Consider the following 16,608-nt stretch of genomic DNA (forward strand, 5'->3'; position numbering starts at 1 on the left):
AATTTCATCATCACCCTTACCTAGGCTACTCCCCCTCACATTTCCCTGTCATCCCCAACAGCCCAGAATATTCTCCAATATGGGAAGTGTTCAGTATCAGACCTGTGGAGAAAACCTAGCTAAGGTGGCCAGTAGCCAAGGTTAATTCCCAAACTGATATTTTTGCCTATAAATCTCTAATAACCAATTCTGTTTGTTAAATATGGTTTTGGGAGTTAAGTTTTCAGTCTATTTTGAGACCCAAATGATTCTGCTCCTCTGACAACACTCCAGCAAATTACTTCACTAATCAAGGTAAACAGAACCATGTTAACTGTCAGGTTTTTTTCCAAATTAAAAATGCATGTTTTCCCCATGACTGCTAATTAAGAAAACCATATTCTAAACAGTCATTCAAATGTTTACTTGGTACATCTCCCTCTGGTTTATTCTAATTTATAACAAAGCAAGCAAGTCTAGAATGAGGAGGGCCCAGTTTCAAAGGCAATAACCTCTGTAATGTAACCTGTTCATAACTTTTCTCTCTCCATCTATATTCCCTTTCTTTGGGAAAAACTCCATGCTGACATACAAAGAAAACCCAGCAGGTGGCCAGGTGTGGTGGCTCACACCTATAATCCCTGCACTTTGGGAGGTCAAGAAGGGCGGATCACCTGAGGTCAGGAGTTGAAGACCAGCCCAACCAACATGGAGAAACTTCGTCTCTACTAAAAATACAAAATTAGCCGGACATTGTGGCGCATGCCTGTAATCCCAGCTACTCGGGAGGCTGAGACAGGAGAATCGCTTGAACCCAGGAGACAGAGGTTGCGGTGAGCCGAGATCATGCCATTGCACTCCAGCCTGGGCAACAAGAGCGAAACTCCGTTTAAAAAAAAAAGAAAAGAAAAGAAAAAGAAAACCCAGCAGTTAAACACTTTCCAAAAGTGGGCAGAGGAAGTGTAGGCATAGTGGGAGAGAAAGGAAGAAGACAAAGTAGCCAGAATCTTTGGTCCTTTATGGCACTGATAGTTCTTATTCCCTTTGTCAACACACACTGAGCACCCTATAAGGCACAAAGCTCCGTAATAGACCAAGCTTAAGGAAACAGCAATTTACTCATGCCAGATCAAAAGGAAATAAAACTAAACAACATCATCAGCATTTACCTGCAACCCCCTTTTTGTTGCACATAAGAGGATAAGATATAAGCTCCACAGAAAAGCATAATACGTCCTAAATGACACTTAGAAAATTCAACAAAGTTTGATAAAGAGTCTAGGCTGGGCTTGGTGGCTCATGCCTGTAATCTCAGCACTTTGGGAAGCTGAGGCACGCGGATCACCTGAGGCCGGGAGTTTCAGACCAGCCTGACCAACATAGAGAAACCCTGTCTCGGGCCGGGCGCGGTGGCTCAAGCCTGTAATCCCAGCACTTTGGGAGGCCGAGACGGGCGGATCATGAGGTCAGGAGATCGAGACCATCCTGGCTAATACGGTGAAACCCCGTCTCTACTAAAAAATACAAAAAAAAACTAGCCGGGCGACGAGGCGGGCGCCTGTAGTCCCAGCTACTCGGGAGGCTGAGACAGGAGAATGGCGTGAACCCGGGAGGCGGAGCTTGCAGTGAGCTGAGAGCCGGCCACAGCACTCCAGCCTGGGCGGCAGAGCAAGACTCCGTCTCAAAAAAAAAAAAAAAAAAAAGAAACCCTGTCTCTACGGAAAATACAAAATTAGCTGGGCATGGTGGTGCATGCCTGTAATCCCAGCTACTTGGGAGGCTGAGGCAGGAGAATCGCTTGAACCTGGGAGGCGGAGATTGCGGTGAGCTGAGATCACGCCATTGCACTCCAGCCTGGGTGACAAAAGCAAGACTGTCTCAAAAAAAAAAAAAAAAGAGACTGAGCTTGACATTACATAAATAAATGTTTGGAAATAAGTTGTTCTGACAAGAGAGTACCCTCCTCACTGTAATTTTATAAAATCCAGTCAGAGCAAAGTTTATATCTCAAGACCAGAGTTTCAAAGCCCCCATAAGCCTTTTTCTGGCCACTTTCCAGCACTGTGGAAACACAGCCTGGATTTTGGTTTTATATATACTCCTCCCACATAAACAAGTTTTCTTTCCTTTCTAGTGTTTTTTTTTTTCAATGGAGTTTCACTCCTGTTGCCCAGGTTGGAGTGCAGTGGCGCCATCTTGGCTTACCACAACTGCCGCCTCCGGGTTCAAGCAATTCTCCTGCCTCAGCCTCCCAAGTAGCTGGGATTACAGGCATGTGGCCACCACACCTGGCTAATTTTGTTTTGTTTTGTTTGTTTGTTTGTTTGTTTGAGATGGAGTTTCACTTTATTGCCCAGGCTGGAGTGCAGTGGCATGATCTTAGATCACTGCAACCTCTGTCACCTGGGTTCAAGAGATTCTCCTGCATCAGCCTCCCTAGTAGCTGGGATTACAGGCGCCTGCCACTTCGCCTGGTGAATTTTTGTATTTTTAGTAGGGTTTCACCATCTGTGCTAGGCTGGTCTTGAACTCCTGACATCATGATCCACCCTCCTCGGTCTCCCAAATTGCTGGGATTACAGGCGTGAGCCACCGGGCCTGGCCCTAATTTTGTATTTTTAGTAGAGACAGGGTTTCTCCATGTTGGTCAGGCTGGTCTGGAACTCCCGACCTCAGGTGATCTGCTGGCCTCGGCTTTCCAGTTCAGTTTTTAAAAACTCTATTTCAGGCCGGGCGCGGTGGCTCAAGCCTGTAATCCCAGCACTTTGGGAGGCCGAGACGGGCGGATCACGAGGTCAGGAGATCGAGACCATCCTGACTAACACAGTGAAACCCCGTCTCTACTAAAAATACAAAAAAAAACTAGCCGGGCGAGGTGGCGGGCGCCTGTAGTCCCAGCTACTCGGGAGGCTGAGGCGGGAGAATGGCGCAAACCCGGGAGGCGGAGCTTGCAGTGAGCTGAGATCCGGCCACTGCACTCCAGTCCGGGCGACAGAGCGAGACTTCGCCTCAAAAAAAAAAAATAAAAAAATAAAAAAATAAAAAAATAAAAAAAAAAAAACTCTATTTCAGTTTCCTTTTTTTTTTTGAGACAGAGTCTGGCTCTGTCGCCCAGGCTGGAGGGTATTGGTGCGATCTTAGCTCACTGCAACCTCCGCCTCCCAGGTTCAAGCGATTCTCCTGCCTCAGCCTCCCAAGTAGCTGGGATTACAGGCGGATGCCACCACGCCCAGCTAATGTTTTGTATTTTTTCGGTTTGTTTTGTTTTTTTGAGACGGAGTCCCACTCTGTCACCAGGCTGGAGCGTGGTGGTGCGATCTCGGCTCACTGCAACCTCTGCCTCCTGGGTTCAAACGATTCTCCTGCCTCAGCCTCCCAAGTAGCTGGGGCTACAGGTGTGTGCCACTACACCCAGGTAATTTTTGTATTTTTAGTAGAGATGGGGTGTCACCATGTTGGCTAGGAAGATCTCGATCTCTTCACCTCGTGATCCGTCCAACTCCGCCTCTCAAAGTGCTGGGATTACAGGTGTGAGCCACCGCGCCTGGCCTAGTTTCCTTTTTCCTTTGAGATACAGTCTTGCTCTGTCACTCAGGCCTGGAGAGCAGTGGTGCAACCATGGCTCACTGCAGTTTTGACCTCCAAGGCCCAAGCGATCCTCCCACCTCAGTCTTCTGAGTAGCTGGAACCATAGGTGCCTGTCACCATATTTGGCTAATTTTTAAATTTTTTGTAGACACAGGTTTCTCACTATGTTGCCCAGGCTCATCTCAAACTCCTGGACTTAAGCAGTTCTCCCATTTCAACGTCCCAAAGTGTTGGGATTACAGATGTGAGCCACCACACCTAGTTTATTTCAGTTTCTTACACAAGCATCTGAGCTACAGACACACAATGGATACATATCTGTCAGACAATCAAAAATTTCTTTTCAGTGATGTGGTGGCATATGCCTTCCGTCCCAGCTACTCGGGAGGCTGAGCCCTAGAGGCGGAGGTTGCAGTGAGCCAAGACTGTACCACTGTACTCTAGCCTGGGTGACAGAGTCAGACCGTGTCTCAAAAAAAAAAAAAAAAAAAGAAACTTCTCTTCAGTGAAATTAACTTAAGGTTGGGAGTTCCTGCCCCTTTGGAAATGGACTATATTCCTTTTCTCTTCCCCAAAGCTTGTCTAACCTCCCTCCCAATTAGTTTTTCCAACAGATATGCATCATAAATCTAAGGGGCATTTTCAGGTCACTTGATGGTATAATTATTAAAGGCATATATATTGGTACATATATATTAGAAATGTTATCTTAAAATCTTCTGTGAGAAAGTTAGTTATTAAAAAAAAAAATCAACCTACAGCATGCAATATTCTTTTACTTCTATGCTTAAAGCAATGATGTGAGCTAAGAAATTTGGTCCTTATTCTTTTGGCCCCTCAGAAGAAATGTTCCCTAAATATGGCTTTGAATTTTCCAATTGCACAGAGAACCTTCCTGAGCCCAAGCGTTGCACCCTGCTATAGTTTTCTTCTTAAAGACACTCTTAGTTTTTATGCAATGTTTGTCTTCTGTATATTTTCTTTTTTAAAAGAGGATTAATATGAACACAGTGCAAATTGTGGCCCTTGCATATTAAGATGAAACAGTTTCCATGGAAACTCTAGTGTGAGGCTCTGTGGTCCCTGCGGACCCAGTCACTTGTGTCTCTCTCTCTTCCAGCTCCCCCTCTGTGACTACTACAGCATTTACCTCAGCCACCTCTTCAACCATGGTAAAATCAACTCCACTGGGCTGCTGTCGGACTATGGCCTCCAGCTTAAGACGGTACTGTTCTGCTTCCTGCTCTTTCTTTAGGAGCTGGTGTCGGTATTCCTGGGCTCTTCGATTGGCCTCCTGGAGTTGTTGCTGTAGTAACTCTCTTTCATTGCCTTCCTGGAAAAGTAAGCCATGTCACCACCAGGTAAATTTCTGATCATAAATTATCCAGACAGTAGACAAAAAGATAGGCAGTGACTCACACCTATAATTCAAGCACTTTGGGAGGCGGACACGGGCAGATTACCTGAGGTCAGGAGTTCGAGACCAATTTGGCCAACATGGTGAAACCCCGTCTCTACTAAAAATACAAAAATTAGCCAGGCATAGTGGCAGGTGCCTGTCATCCCAGCTACTCAGGAAGCTGAGGCATGAGAATCACTTGAGCCCGGGAGGCGGAGGTTGCAGTGAGTTGAGATCATGCCACTATACTCCAGCCTGGGCAACAGAGCAAGACTGTGTCTCAAAAAGAAAAAAAAAAAAGATGAAGAAGGGTTCACGCCTTAATAATTTGGCTTTAAATTCTTTTCATCACTCCTAAAAACATTACCTTGCTTTCCTCCACACTGTTTGTCATCTCTCCTATCCTTGGTTTCTTTGTTAGTGGCAACTTCTCTTCTTCTTCCTCTTTAATTACAGTCTCCTCTGCAACCTGACCAGCAGGTACAGTTAGAACTACAAGTCAAAGGACACCAATTGAAGGTGATGAATGCATAAGAAAACAAAGAAGTTTTGCTTGCTTTTAATAAGAAAATAAACTAAAATATATTCTACGTTGGGTGCAGTGGTGTGTGCCTGTGGTTCTAGCTACTCAGGCAGCTGACTGGAGGACGTCTTGAGTCCAGGAGTTCAAGGCTAGCCTAGGCAACACAGCAAGACCCCATCTCAACAAAAAAGCAAAGAAAGAGAAAGTAAATGGCCAGGCACTGTGGCTCAAGCCTGTAATCCCAGCACTTTGGGAGGCCAAGATGGACGGATCACGCGGTCAGGAGATCGAGACCATCCTGGCTAACACAGTGAAACCCCGTCTCTACTAAAAAATACAGAAAAACTAGCCGGGCGAGGTGGCGGGCGCCTATAGTCCCAGCTACTCGGGCCACTGCACTCCAGCCTGGGCGACAGAGCGAGACTCTGTCTCAAAAAAAAAAAAAAGAAAGAGAAAATAAAATATATTATTTGATATATTATTTTTAATATCTCTTTGAAGTTTATAATCAACAGGTAAGGCATGGCCCTTCAGGGAGAAACAAAAAAGATTAATAAAGCACTAAGAACGGCTCAAAAAAAGAAGGGTATAGATTTGCAGGCTTGGAAGCCATGCAAGTAAGTCCCAAGTCTGAGGCTCTTATATGAAGGTGTCTGACTCTATGTCAGCTATGGCCAAGTAGCTTATTAATTTTCCCAGAAATGGCAAGGTGAGGTGGCTCACACCTATAATTCTCGCATGTGGGGAAGCTAAGGTGGGAGGATCACTTGAGCCCAGGGGTTCAAGACCAGCTTGGGCAACATGGCAAACACTGTCTCTGCAAAAAAATACAAAGAATTAGCCAGGCATGGTGGAGTATGCCTGTAATTCCAGCTACTTGGGAGGCTGAAGTGGGAGGATCACTTGAGCCTGGGAAGTTGAGGCTGTACTGAGCCAAGAACTCGCCACTGCACTCCAGCCTGGGCGACAGAGTGAGACCCTGCCTTAAAACAAACAAACAAACAAACAAACAAAACAAAACTGCAGAAATAATCTGTCCAAAGAAGGCCTGAAGTCTTTATATATTTTTGAGACCTCTCATAAAAGCCAATAGCAATTATCTGTACCTAAATTATCTTCTCATAGATAAGTGAGAGAAGGGTCAACACACACACAACACACATGGCACACTCCACCTGTCAGAATGGCTAAAAGTTTTTGTTTGTTTGTTTGTTTGTTTTTTTGAGACAGAGTTTTGCTCTTGTTGCCCAGGCTGGAGTACAATGGCATGATCTCGGCTCACTGCAACCTCCGCTTTCTGGGTTCAAGCTATCTCCTGCCTCAGCCTCCCGAATAGCTGGGATTACAGGCATGCCCCACCACACCCAGCTAATTTTGTATTTTTAGTAAAGACGGGGTTTCTCCATGTTGGTCAGTCTGGTCTTGAACTCTTGACCTCACATGATCCACCTGCCTCGGCCTCCCAAAGTGCTGGGATTACAGGTGTGAGCCACCACGCCCGGTTCTTTTTTTTTTTTTTTTTTTTTTTGAGAAGAAGTCTCACTCTATAGGCCAGGCTAGAGTGCAGTGGCACAGTCTCAGCTCACTGCAACCGCCACCTCCTGGGTTCAAGCAATTCTTCTGCCTTAGCCTCCTCAGTAGCTGGGACTGCAGGCGCATGCCATCACACACAGTTAATTTTTTTTTTTTTTTTTTTTTTTGAGATGGAGTCTTGCTCTGTCGCCCATGCTGGAGTGCAGTGGCCGGATCTCAGCTCACTGCAAGCCCCGCCTCCCGGGTTCACGCCATTCTCCTGCCTCAGCCTCCCAAGTAGCTGGGACTACAGGCGCCCACCACCTCGCCCGGCTAATTTTTTTGTATTTTTGAATAGAGACGGGGTTTCACCGTGTTAGCCAGGATGGTCTCGATCTCCTGACCTCGTGATCCGCCCGTCTCGGCCTCCCAAAGTGCTGGGATTACAGGCTTGAGCCACCACGCCCGGCCAATTTTTGTATTTTTAATAGAGACAGGGTTTCTCCATGTTAGCCAGACTGGTCTTAAACTCCTGACCTCAGATATTCTACCCGTCTCGGCCTCCCAAAGTGCTGGGATTACAGGTGTGAGCCACCGTGCCAGGCTAAAAGTTTTTTAAAAAGTGATACCAAATGCTGGAGAGGATGTAGACAAAGTGGATTATTCATAAATTGCTGGTGGGAATGTAAAATGGTAAAACCACTCTAGAAAATAGTTTGGCCGGCCGGGCGCAGTGGCTCAAGCCTGTAATCCCAGCACTTTGGGAGGCCGAAGCGGGCGGATCACGAGGTCAGGAGATCGAGACCATCCTGGCTAACACGGTGAAACCCCGTCTCTACTAAAAAATACAAAAAACTAGCCGGGCGAGGTGGCGGGCGCCTGTAGTCCCAGCTACTCGGGAGGCTGAGGCAGGAGAATGGCGTAAACCCGGGAGGCGGAGTTTGCAGTGAGCTGAGATCTGGCCGCTGCACTCCAGCCTGGGTGACAGAGTGAGACTCCTTCTCAAAAAAAAAAAAAAAAAAAAAAAAAAAAGAAAATAGTTTGGCCGACTTGGAGTGGTGGCTCATGCCCTGTAATCCCAGCACTCTGGGGGGCTGAGGCAGGCGGATTGCCTGAGCTCAGGAGTTTGAGACCAGCCTGGCTGGCCAACATGGTGAAACCCCATCTCTACTAAAAATACAAAAATCAGCCGGGTGTGGTGGCACCTACCTGTAATTCCAGCTACTCGAGAGGCTGAGGCAGGAGAATCGCTTGAACCTGGTATGAGGAGGTTGCAGTTAGCTGAGATAGTGCCACTGCAGTCCAGCCTGGGTGACAGAGTGAGACTCCATTTGAAAAAAAAAAGAAAGAAAGAAAAAGAAAATAGTTTGCCAGTTTCTTTCTTTTCTTTCTTTCGTTTTTTTTTTTTTTTTTTTTTGAGATGGAGTTTCATTCTTATTGTCCAGGCTGGAGTGCAATGGCGCGATCTCGGCTCACTGCAACCTCTGCCCCCGGTTCAAGCGATTCTCCTGCCTCAGCCTCCTGAGTAGCTGGGATTACAGGCATATGCCACCACAACCAGCTAATTTTGTATTTTTAGTAGAGATGGGGTTTCTCCATGTTGGTCACGCTGGTCTCGAACTCCCGACCTCAGGTGATCCGCCTGAGTTTGGCAGTTTCTTAAAAAACAAAACAAAACACATACTTACCATATGACCCAGCAATTGTACTCTCGGGCATTTATCCCAGAGAATAGAAAATTTATTTCCCATTTCTTTTTTTCTTGAGATGCAGTCTGGCTCCACCCAGGCTGGATTGGTGTGCAGTGGCATGATGTCAGCTCACTGCAACCTCCACCTCCCAGGTTCAAGCCATTCTCCTACCTCAGCCTCCCGAGTAGCTGGGATTACAGGTGCCTGCCACTACACCTAATTTTTGTATTTTTAGTAGAGATGGGGTTTTGTCATGTTGGGCAGGCTGGTCTCAAACTCCTGACTTCAGGTGATTCACCCACCTTTGCCTCCCAAAGTGCTGGGATTATAGGCTTGAGCCACCATGCCTGGCCTATTTCCCATTTCTTTTTTCTTTTTTTTTTTTTTTTTTTTTTGAGACAGAGTCTCGCTGTGTCTCCAGGCTGGAGTGCAGTGGCACAATCTTGGCTCACTGCAACCTCCGCCTCCCGGGTTCAAGAGATTCTCCTCAGCCTCCCAAGTAGCTGGGACTATAGGCACATGCCACCACGTCCAGCTAATTTTTGTATTTTTAGTAGAGATGTGGTTTCACCATATTGGCCAGGATGGTCTCGATCTCTTGACCTTGTGATCCGCCCACCTTGGACCTCCCAAAGTGCTGGGATTACAGGTGTGAGCCACTGAGCCCGGCCCTATTTCCCATTTCTTATCTCCCATAAGAACCTGTAAATAATTATGGTGTTCATAATGCTTTAATTATTTATTTATGTATTTATTTATTTTATGAGACAGAGTCTTACTCTGTTTCCCAGGTTGGTGTGCAGTGCACAATTATGTTTCACAGCAGCCTCAACCTCCTGGCATCCAGTGACCCTTCAAAGTAGCTGGGACCACAGGCACACACCAGCATGCCTGGCTAATTTTTTTTTTTTTTGTATTTTTTTTTTTAAAGATGGGTTTTGTCGTGTTGTCCAGGCTGATTTCAAACTCCTGGGCTTAAGCTATCTGCTGGCATAGGCCTCCCAAAGTGCTGGGATTATAGGCGTGAGCCATCGTGCCCAGCCAGTTTTATTTTTAGATAGCTGATAGTGGAAGCAACTTAAATGTCCTTCATTGGGTAAATGGTTAAACAAACTGTGGTAAATCCATATCACAGAATAATACTCAGCAATAAGAAGGAATGAACTACTGATTCAAACAACTTGGATGGGTATCCAGGGAATTACGCTGAGAGGAAAAAAGCCAATCTCAAAATCATGTATACTGTATGATTCCACTTATATAACATTCTTGAAATGACAAAGTAGAGGATGGGTGCAGTGGCTCATGCCTGTAATCCCAGCACTTTGGGAGGCCAAGGTGGGCGGGCAGATCACCTGAGGTCAGTCGAGAACAGCTTGGCCAACATGGCAAAACCCCATCTCTACTAAAAATGCAAAAAATTAGGTGGGCATGGTGGCATGTGCCTGTAATCCCAGAAACAGGGGATTTCTCTGTATTATTTCTTAGAACTGTACTGAATCTTTAATGATCTAAAAATAAAAAGTTAAAAATTATATTTAGGTTTTAGGATATATTACGATTATTTTAAAACAGAAGATTTGGCCAGACACGGTGGCTCATGCCTGTAATCACAGCATTTTGGGAGGCCAAAGTGGGAGGATCGCTTGAGTCTAGGAGTCTGAGACCAGCCTGGGAAGCTTAGCAAGACCTCATTTCTATTAAAAAATAATTCGGGGGCTGGGCACAGTGACTCATGCCTGTAATTCCAACACTTTGGCAGGCTGAGGTGGGCGGATCACGAGGTCAAGAGATCAAGACCATCTTGGCCAACATGGTGAAACCCTGTCTCTACTAAAATGCAAAAAAAAATTTTTTTTTAATTAGCCGGGCTTGGTGGTGCACACCTGTGGTCCCAGCTACTCAGGAGGCTGAGGCAGAGAAATTGCTTGAACCTGGGAGGCAGAGATTGCAGTGAGCTGAGACCACGCCACTGCACTCTAGCCTGGTGACAGAGAGAGACTCTGTCTCAAAGAAAAAAAACAAAAAAAATTCAGGAACTCCTTCCTTTTACCTCATTGTACTCTTGAGAGCAAGATGGGTTACCAGCAGCTCTACTGGAGCCACCCACAAAAATTCAGCCAGGGTTCTTGCTCTTGTCATATCTGCTCAAACCAGCATAGTCGGCTGGGCGCGGTGGCTCACACCAGTAATCTCCACACTTTGGGAGGCCGAGGTGGGCAGATCACAAGGTCAGGAGTTCAGCCTGACCAACATGGTGAAACCCCATCTCTACTAAAAATACAAAAAATTAGCTGGGTGTGCTAGGGAACACCTGTAATCCTAGCTACTCGGGAGGCTGAGGCAGGAGAATTGCTTGAACCTGGGAGGCAGAGGTTGCAGTGAGCTGAGACCACACCATTGCACTCCAGCCTGGGTGACAGAGTGAGACTCCATCTCAAACAACAACAACAACAACAACAACAACAACAACAAACCAGCACAGTCTGATCTGGAAATATGGCCTCAATATATACCACCAGCCTTTCCAGCAGTACACGAAGGATATATGTTTCATTAAACTGGACTAAGTGATCGCTTTTGAATGGATTATCCAAGGCATGCACCCAATTAAAAACCATGTTAGCTCTTCATATATGAAAATTAAAGGCCGGGCACGGTTGCTCATGCCTGTAATCCCAGCACTTTGGGAGGCTGAGGTGGGCGGATCACACGATCAGGAGATCGAGACCACGGTGAAACCCCATCTCTACTAAAAATACAAAAAAGAATTAGCTGGGCATGGTGGCGGGCACCTGTAGTCCGAGCTACTTGGGAGGCTGAGGCAGGAGAATGGCATGAACCCAGGAGGCAGAGCTTGTGCTGAGCCAAGATCACGCCACTGCACTCCAGCCTGGGTGACAGAGGGAGACTCCATCTCAAAAAACAAACAAACAAACAAACAAACAAACAAACAAACAAACAAAATTAGCCGGGGTGGTGGCGGGAGCCTGTAATCCCAGCTACTCAGGAGGCTGAGGCAGGAGAACTGCTTGAACCCATGAGGTGGAGGTTGCAGTGAGCTGACATTGCGCCACTGTACTCTAGCCCGGGTGACAGAGCAAGACTCCGTCTCAAAAAAAAAAAAAAAAGAAAAAATTTGGGGAGCTGTAGCAGGAGGATCACTTGAGCCCTGAATGTCAAGGCTGCAGTGAGTTATGATCATGCCACTGCACTCCAGTCTGGGACCTCCACATCCGGCTAATATTTGTATTTTTTTAGTAGACCCGGGGTTTCACCATGTTGGCAAGCTGGTCTTGAAATCCCGACCTCAAGCGCTCCTCCCACCTCGGTCTCCCAAAGTGCTGGGATTACAGGCGTGAGCTACCATGTCCGGACAAAAATTTAAAAACAAAAACAAAAAACAAGATTTACCTAATCATTTGGTTTGGCAGATTTAAAAATAGGTTTGTATTTCTTTCTTTTTTTTTTTTTGAGACGGAGTCTCGCTCTGTCGCCCAGGCTGGAGTGCAGTGACCGGATCTCAGCTCACTGCAAGCTCCGCCTCCCGGGTTTATGCCATTCTCCTGCCTCAGCCTCCCGAGTAGCTGGGACTACAGGCGCCCGCCACCTCGCCCAGCTAGTTTTTTGTATTTTTTAGTAGAGACGGAGTTTCACCGTGTAGGCCAGGATGGTCTCGATCTCCTGACCTCGTGATCCGCCCGTCTCGGCCTCCCAAAGTGCTGGGATTACAGGCTTGAGCCACCGTGCCAGGCCTGTATTTCTTTATAAACTCATCAACTGATGGCAGTGGAAAGCAGCTTAGATATATGTTGAGTAGAAATGGAAGTTTAGTCTGGGATTTAAATTTTTCTGCAGATAACTCACAAAATCTGTTTTCCTTCTTTGGGCCTTAAGCATATTTGTAAAAAGTAGTGTAGGCTAAGCACAGTAGCTCACACCTGTAATCCTAGAACTTTAGGAAGCCAAGGTAGGAGGATTGCTTGAGCCCAGGAGTTTGAGGCCAGGCTGGGTAACATAGGAAGACCTTGTCTCTATGAAAAAGTAAAAAATTAGCTGGCTGTGGTGGTTTGCACCTGTGGTCCTAGCTACTTGGGATGATGAGATGGGAGGACTGCTTGAGCCTAGGAGGTTGAGGGTGCAGGGAGCTGAGATTGCACCTCTAAATAAATAAATAAATAAATAAATAATTTAAAAAATAAAAATAAAAAAGTAGTATAGTTTATTTATGTAAAACCTCAATTCTCTTCTTTTTCTCCAAAATAACTCAGTTTTCATTTATTTAGTTCCATTATAAGCAGAGTCTCTCACCTACCCAATGAGCCCTAAAAACTTAAAATGATAACTATGTTCACAAAAATATCAGCAATGCATAAATTAGAATTTATGATACCAAAGTTTGGATTATAATAAGTTTAATTCTTATCTTCCCATACTTACTGATCCATCAGTTCAAATAATTAAAAAATTATAAATCCCAGCATGGGCAACATAGTAAGATCCAGTCTGTACAAAAAATAAAAAAAAGGCCAGGCATGGTGGCTTACACATGTAATCCTAGCACTTTGGGAGGCCAAGGCAGGCAGATCACTTGAGTTCAGGAATTCGTGACCAGCCTGGCCAACACGGAGAAACTCTGTCTCTACAAAAAAAAACAAAAACAAAAACAAAAACAACCCCCAAAAAATTAGCCGGGCATGGTGGCACGTGACTGTAATCCCAGCTACTCTGGTGGCTGAGGCAGTAGAATCGTTTGAACCTGGAAGGCGGAGATTGCAGTGAGCTGAGATCACACCACTGCACTCCAGCCTGGGTGACAGACTGAGTCCCTGTCTAAAAATAAAAATAAAAAATAATTAGCCAGGCATGGTGGTGCATGCCTGTAGTCCCAGCTACTTGGGAGGCTGAGGTGAAAGGGTTGCTTGGGAAGTCGAGGCTGCAGTGAGCCATAACCATGCCACTGCACTCTAGCCTGGGCAACAAAGGGAGATCCTATCTCAAAAACAAACAAACAAAAACTATAGGCCGGGCTTGGTGGCTTACGCTTGTAATTCCAGCAGTTTGGGAGGCCGAGGCGGGTGGATCACGAGGTCAGGAGTTCAATAACAGGCTGACCAACATGGTGAAATCTGTCTCTGCTAAAAATACAAAAAAATTAGCCAGGCGTGGTGGCACATGCATGTAATCCCAGCTACTCAGGAGGCTGAGGCAGGAGAATCGCTTGAACCCAGCAGGTGGAGGTTGCAGTGAGCCGAGATTGTGCCACTGCACTCCAGCCTGGGTGACAGAGTGAGATTCTGTCTCAAAAAAAAAAAAAAAAAAATTACAAATCCCCACAATCATTTAAACCAAGTCAAAATTTTAGCGACATTAAGAAAGGAAATTGCCGGGCATGGTGGCTCAAGCCTGTAATCCCAGCACTTTGGGAGGCCGAGACGGGCGGATCACGAGGTCAGGAGATCGAGACCATCCTGGCTAACACAGTGAAACCCCGTCTCTACTAAAAAAATGCAAAAAAAATTAGCCGGGCATGGTGGCGGGTGCCTGTACTCCCAGCTGCTCGGGAGGCTGAGGCAGGAGAATGGCGTGAACCTGGGAGGCGGAGCTTGCAGTGAGCCGAGATCCGGCCACTGCACTCCAGCCTGGGCGACAGAGCAAGACTCCGTCTCAAAAAAAAAAAAAAAAAAAAAAAGGAAATTATACCAGTACCCTTCTTTTCAACCTCCAATATACATTTTTATTTTTTAGAGACAATGTTTTGCTCTGTTGCTCAGGCTAGAGTGCAGTGGCATGATTATGCCCAGGCTGGAGTGCAGTGGCATGATCATGGTAGCATACTGCAACCTTGAGCTCCTGGGCTCAAGTGATCCTCCTGCCAAAACCTCCTGAGTAGTTGGGACTCTAAGGACGTGCTATCAACCAGGCTATTTTTTTTTTTTAATTGTGTAGAGATGGGGGGTCTTGCTATGTTGCCCCAGCTGATCTGGAACTCTTGGCCTCAAGCAATCCTCTTGCCTTAGTCTCCCAAAGTGCTAGGATTACAGGATTACATATATGAGCCATTGTGCCTGGCCAATCTCCAGTATTTTTAAGGTATGGAGTTGTAATGATGGGCTTCCTCTTTTCAAAAAATTTTAATTATGTCTTTTTTTAATAACTGATACATTAAATGATTAAAAACATCAAGGCTATAAAAGCATATACACTGAAAAGCCTCCCACTCATCCTTAGTACCCAGTTGCCCTCCCTGGAAGCAACTAATGTTATGCCTCAGTATACTAATGTATAGCCTCAGTCTGAATATAGCTGGGCATGGTGGTGTGGAACTGTAGCCCCAGTTACTCAGGAGGCTGAGGCAGGAAGATAGCTTGAGCCCAGGAGGTTGAGGCTGCAGTGACCCATGATTGCACCACTGCACACAAGCCTGGGTGACAGAACAAGACCCAGTTACACACACACAAAAGAAAAAAGAACTGTTTAACCAAAAGGTACATCTTGACTGGGTGTGATGGCTCATGTCTATAATCCTAGCACTTTGGGAGGCTGAGGTGGAAGGATCACTTGAGGTCTGGAGTTCAAGACCAGCTTGGCTAACATGGTGAAACCCTGTCTCTACTAAAAATACACAAAAAGTAACTGGATGTGGTGGTGTGCATCTATAGTCCCAGCTACTCAGGAGGCTGAGGCACAAGAATTGCTTGAACCAGGGAGGTGGAGGTTGCAGTGAGCCAAGATCCTGCCACTGCACTCCAGTCTGTGCAACAGAGAGGGACTCCATCTCAAACAAACAAGCAAACAAAAAACCCAAAGGTACATCTTTACGTACATCTTTAGTATCTACAGATACTACCCATATCCTTTTTAGAGGATCCATTAATTTGCACTCTCACAAGTGATTTATAAGAGTGCTTGTTTCCCTACGCCTTTAACAACATAGTGTTATAATGGTATCTCAGTACAGTATTTATTTGCACTTTTCTTGTTATGAATGAAGTAGGTTGGATATATTTTCTCTTTCTTTCTTTCTTTTTTTTTTTAAGATGGAGACTCACTCTGTTATCCAGGCTGGTATGCAGTGGCACAATCACGGCTCTCTACAGCCTCAACCTCCTGGGCTCAAGTGATCCTCCCACTTCAGCCTCCTGAGTAGCTGGAACTACAGGTGTGTGCCACCATGCTCGGCTAATTTTTGTATTTTTAGTAGGGATGGAGTTTTGCTATTTTGGCCAGGCTGGTCTTGAACTCCTGATCTCAAGTGATCCTCTTGCCTCAGCCTCCCAAAGTGCTGGGATTACATACAGCCGTGATCCGCCTCACCCGGCTATTTTCATATTTTTAAGAGCCATCAGTACATTTTTTTCTGTGAACTACTGGTTCATATTATTATTATTATTATTTTTTTTTTTTTTTTTGAGACGGAGTCTTGCTCTGCCACCCAGGCTGGAGTGCAGTGGCGCAATCTCAGCTCACTGCAAGCTCTGCCTCCTGGGTTCATGCCATTCTCCCGCCTCAGGCTCTCCAGTAGCTGGGACTACAGGCGTCCGCCGTCACACATGGCTAATTTTTTTTTTTTTTTTTCTGTATTTTTTAGTAGAGACAGGGTTTCACCATGTTAGCCAGGATGGTCTCGATCTCCTGACCTCATGATCCACCCGCCTCGGCCTCCCAAAGTGCTGGGATTACAGGCGTGAGCCACCACGCCCAGTCTACTTGTTATATTTTCCACCAGATCAACTGTTTTTTACTACAGAGTTTATACATATTAGGCAATTAGCTTTTGCCAGTCTGGTTCTGTTTCTTTTTCTTTTTCAGAGCTTCTTTGCCCCAACTTGCATCTGGCAGTCTATTTGTTTTAATGCCTCATGTTTAGGTGAGTATGGAGTATCTAAAATATCTTTTAATAAACAATTGTCTAC

General features: G+C 45.7%; 2 protein-coding genes across 11 annotated transcripts in view; one reads left to right on the forward strand and one right to left on the reverse strand.

Annotated features, from left to right (window-relative positions):
* GABPB2 (GA binding protein transcription factor subunit beta 2) overlaps positions 1-16,608 on the reverse strand; it is a 71,101-nt gene that overhangs the window by 8,816 nt on the left and 45,677 nt on the right. For 8 of the 10 annotated variants that reach the window (XM_030936283.1, XM_030936285.1, XM_030936284.1 and 5 more), the window contains 2 exons: positions 5,334-5,458; positions 4,718-4,900 (listed from right to left, as the gene is read on the reverse strand). In XM_030936283.1, coding sequence (XP_030792143.1) covers positions 4,718-4,900; positions 5,334-5,458 — 308 coding nt within the window. Of the gene's footprint in view, positions 1-4,227; positions 4,901-5,333; positions 5,459-16,608 lie in introns of those variants that run through there. The other 2 variants (XM_030936280.1, XM_030936286.1) reach the window with 1 other exon arrangement.
* LOC115899158 (40S ribosomal protein S29-like) lies at positions 10,704-11,262 on the forward strand. The gene is made up of 2 exons (XM_030936287.1): positions 10,704-10,867; positions 11,173-11,262. Exons 1-2 carry the CDS (start codon positions 10,769-10,771, stop codon positions 11,260-11,262), a joined length of 189 nt encoding a protein of 62 aa, XP_030792147.1. The 5' UTR covers positions 10,704-10,768.

Source organism: Rhinopithecus roxellana, chromosome 8 (genome assembly GCF_007565055.1).
Source record: "Rhinopithecus roxellana isolate Shanxi Qingling chromosome 8, ASM756505v1, whole genome shotgun sequence".
NCBI classification, from domain to species: domain Eukaryota; kingdom Metazoa; phylum Chordata; class Mammalia; order Primates; family Cercopithecidae; genus Rhinopithecus; species Rhinopithecus roxellana.

Coding starts and splice junctions, on each gene's coding strand:
- LOC115899158 (XM_030936287.1), top strand. CDS start 10,769: ATGGGTTACCAGCAGCTCTACTGGAGCCACCCACAAAAATTCAGCCAG. Junction 10,868..11,172: donor AGCATAGTCGGCTGGGCGCG/GTGGCTCACACC, acceptor ACAACAAACCAG/CACAGTCTGATCTGGAAATA.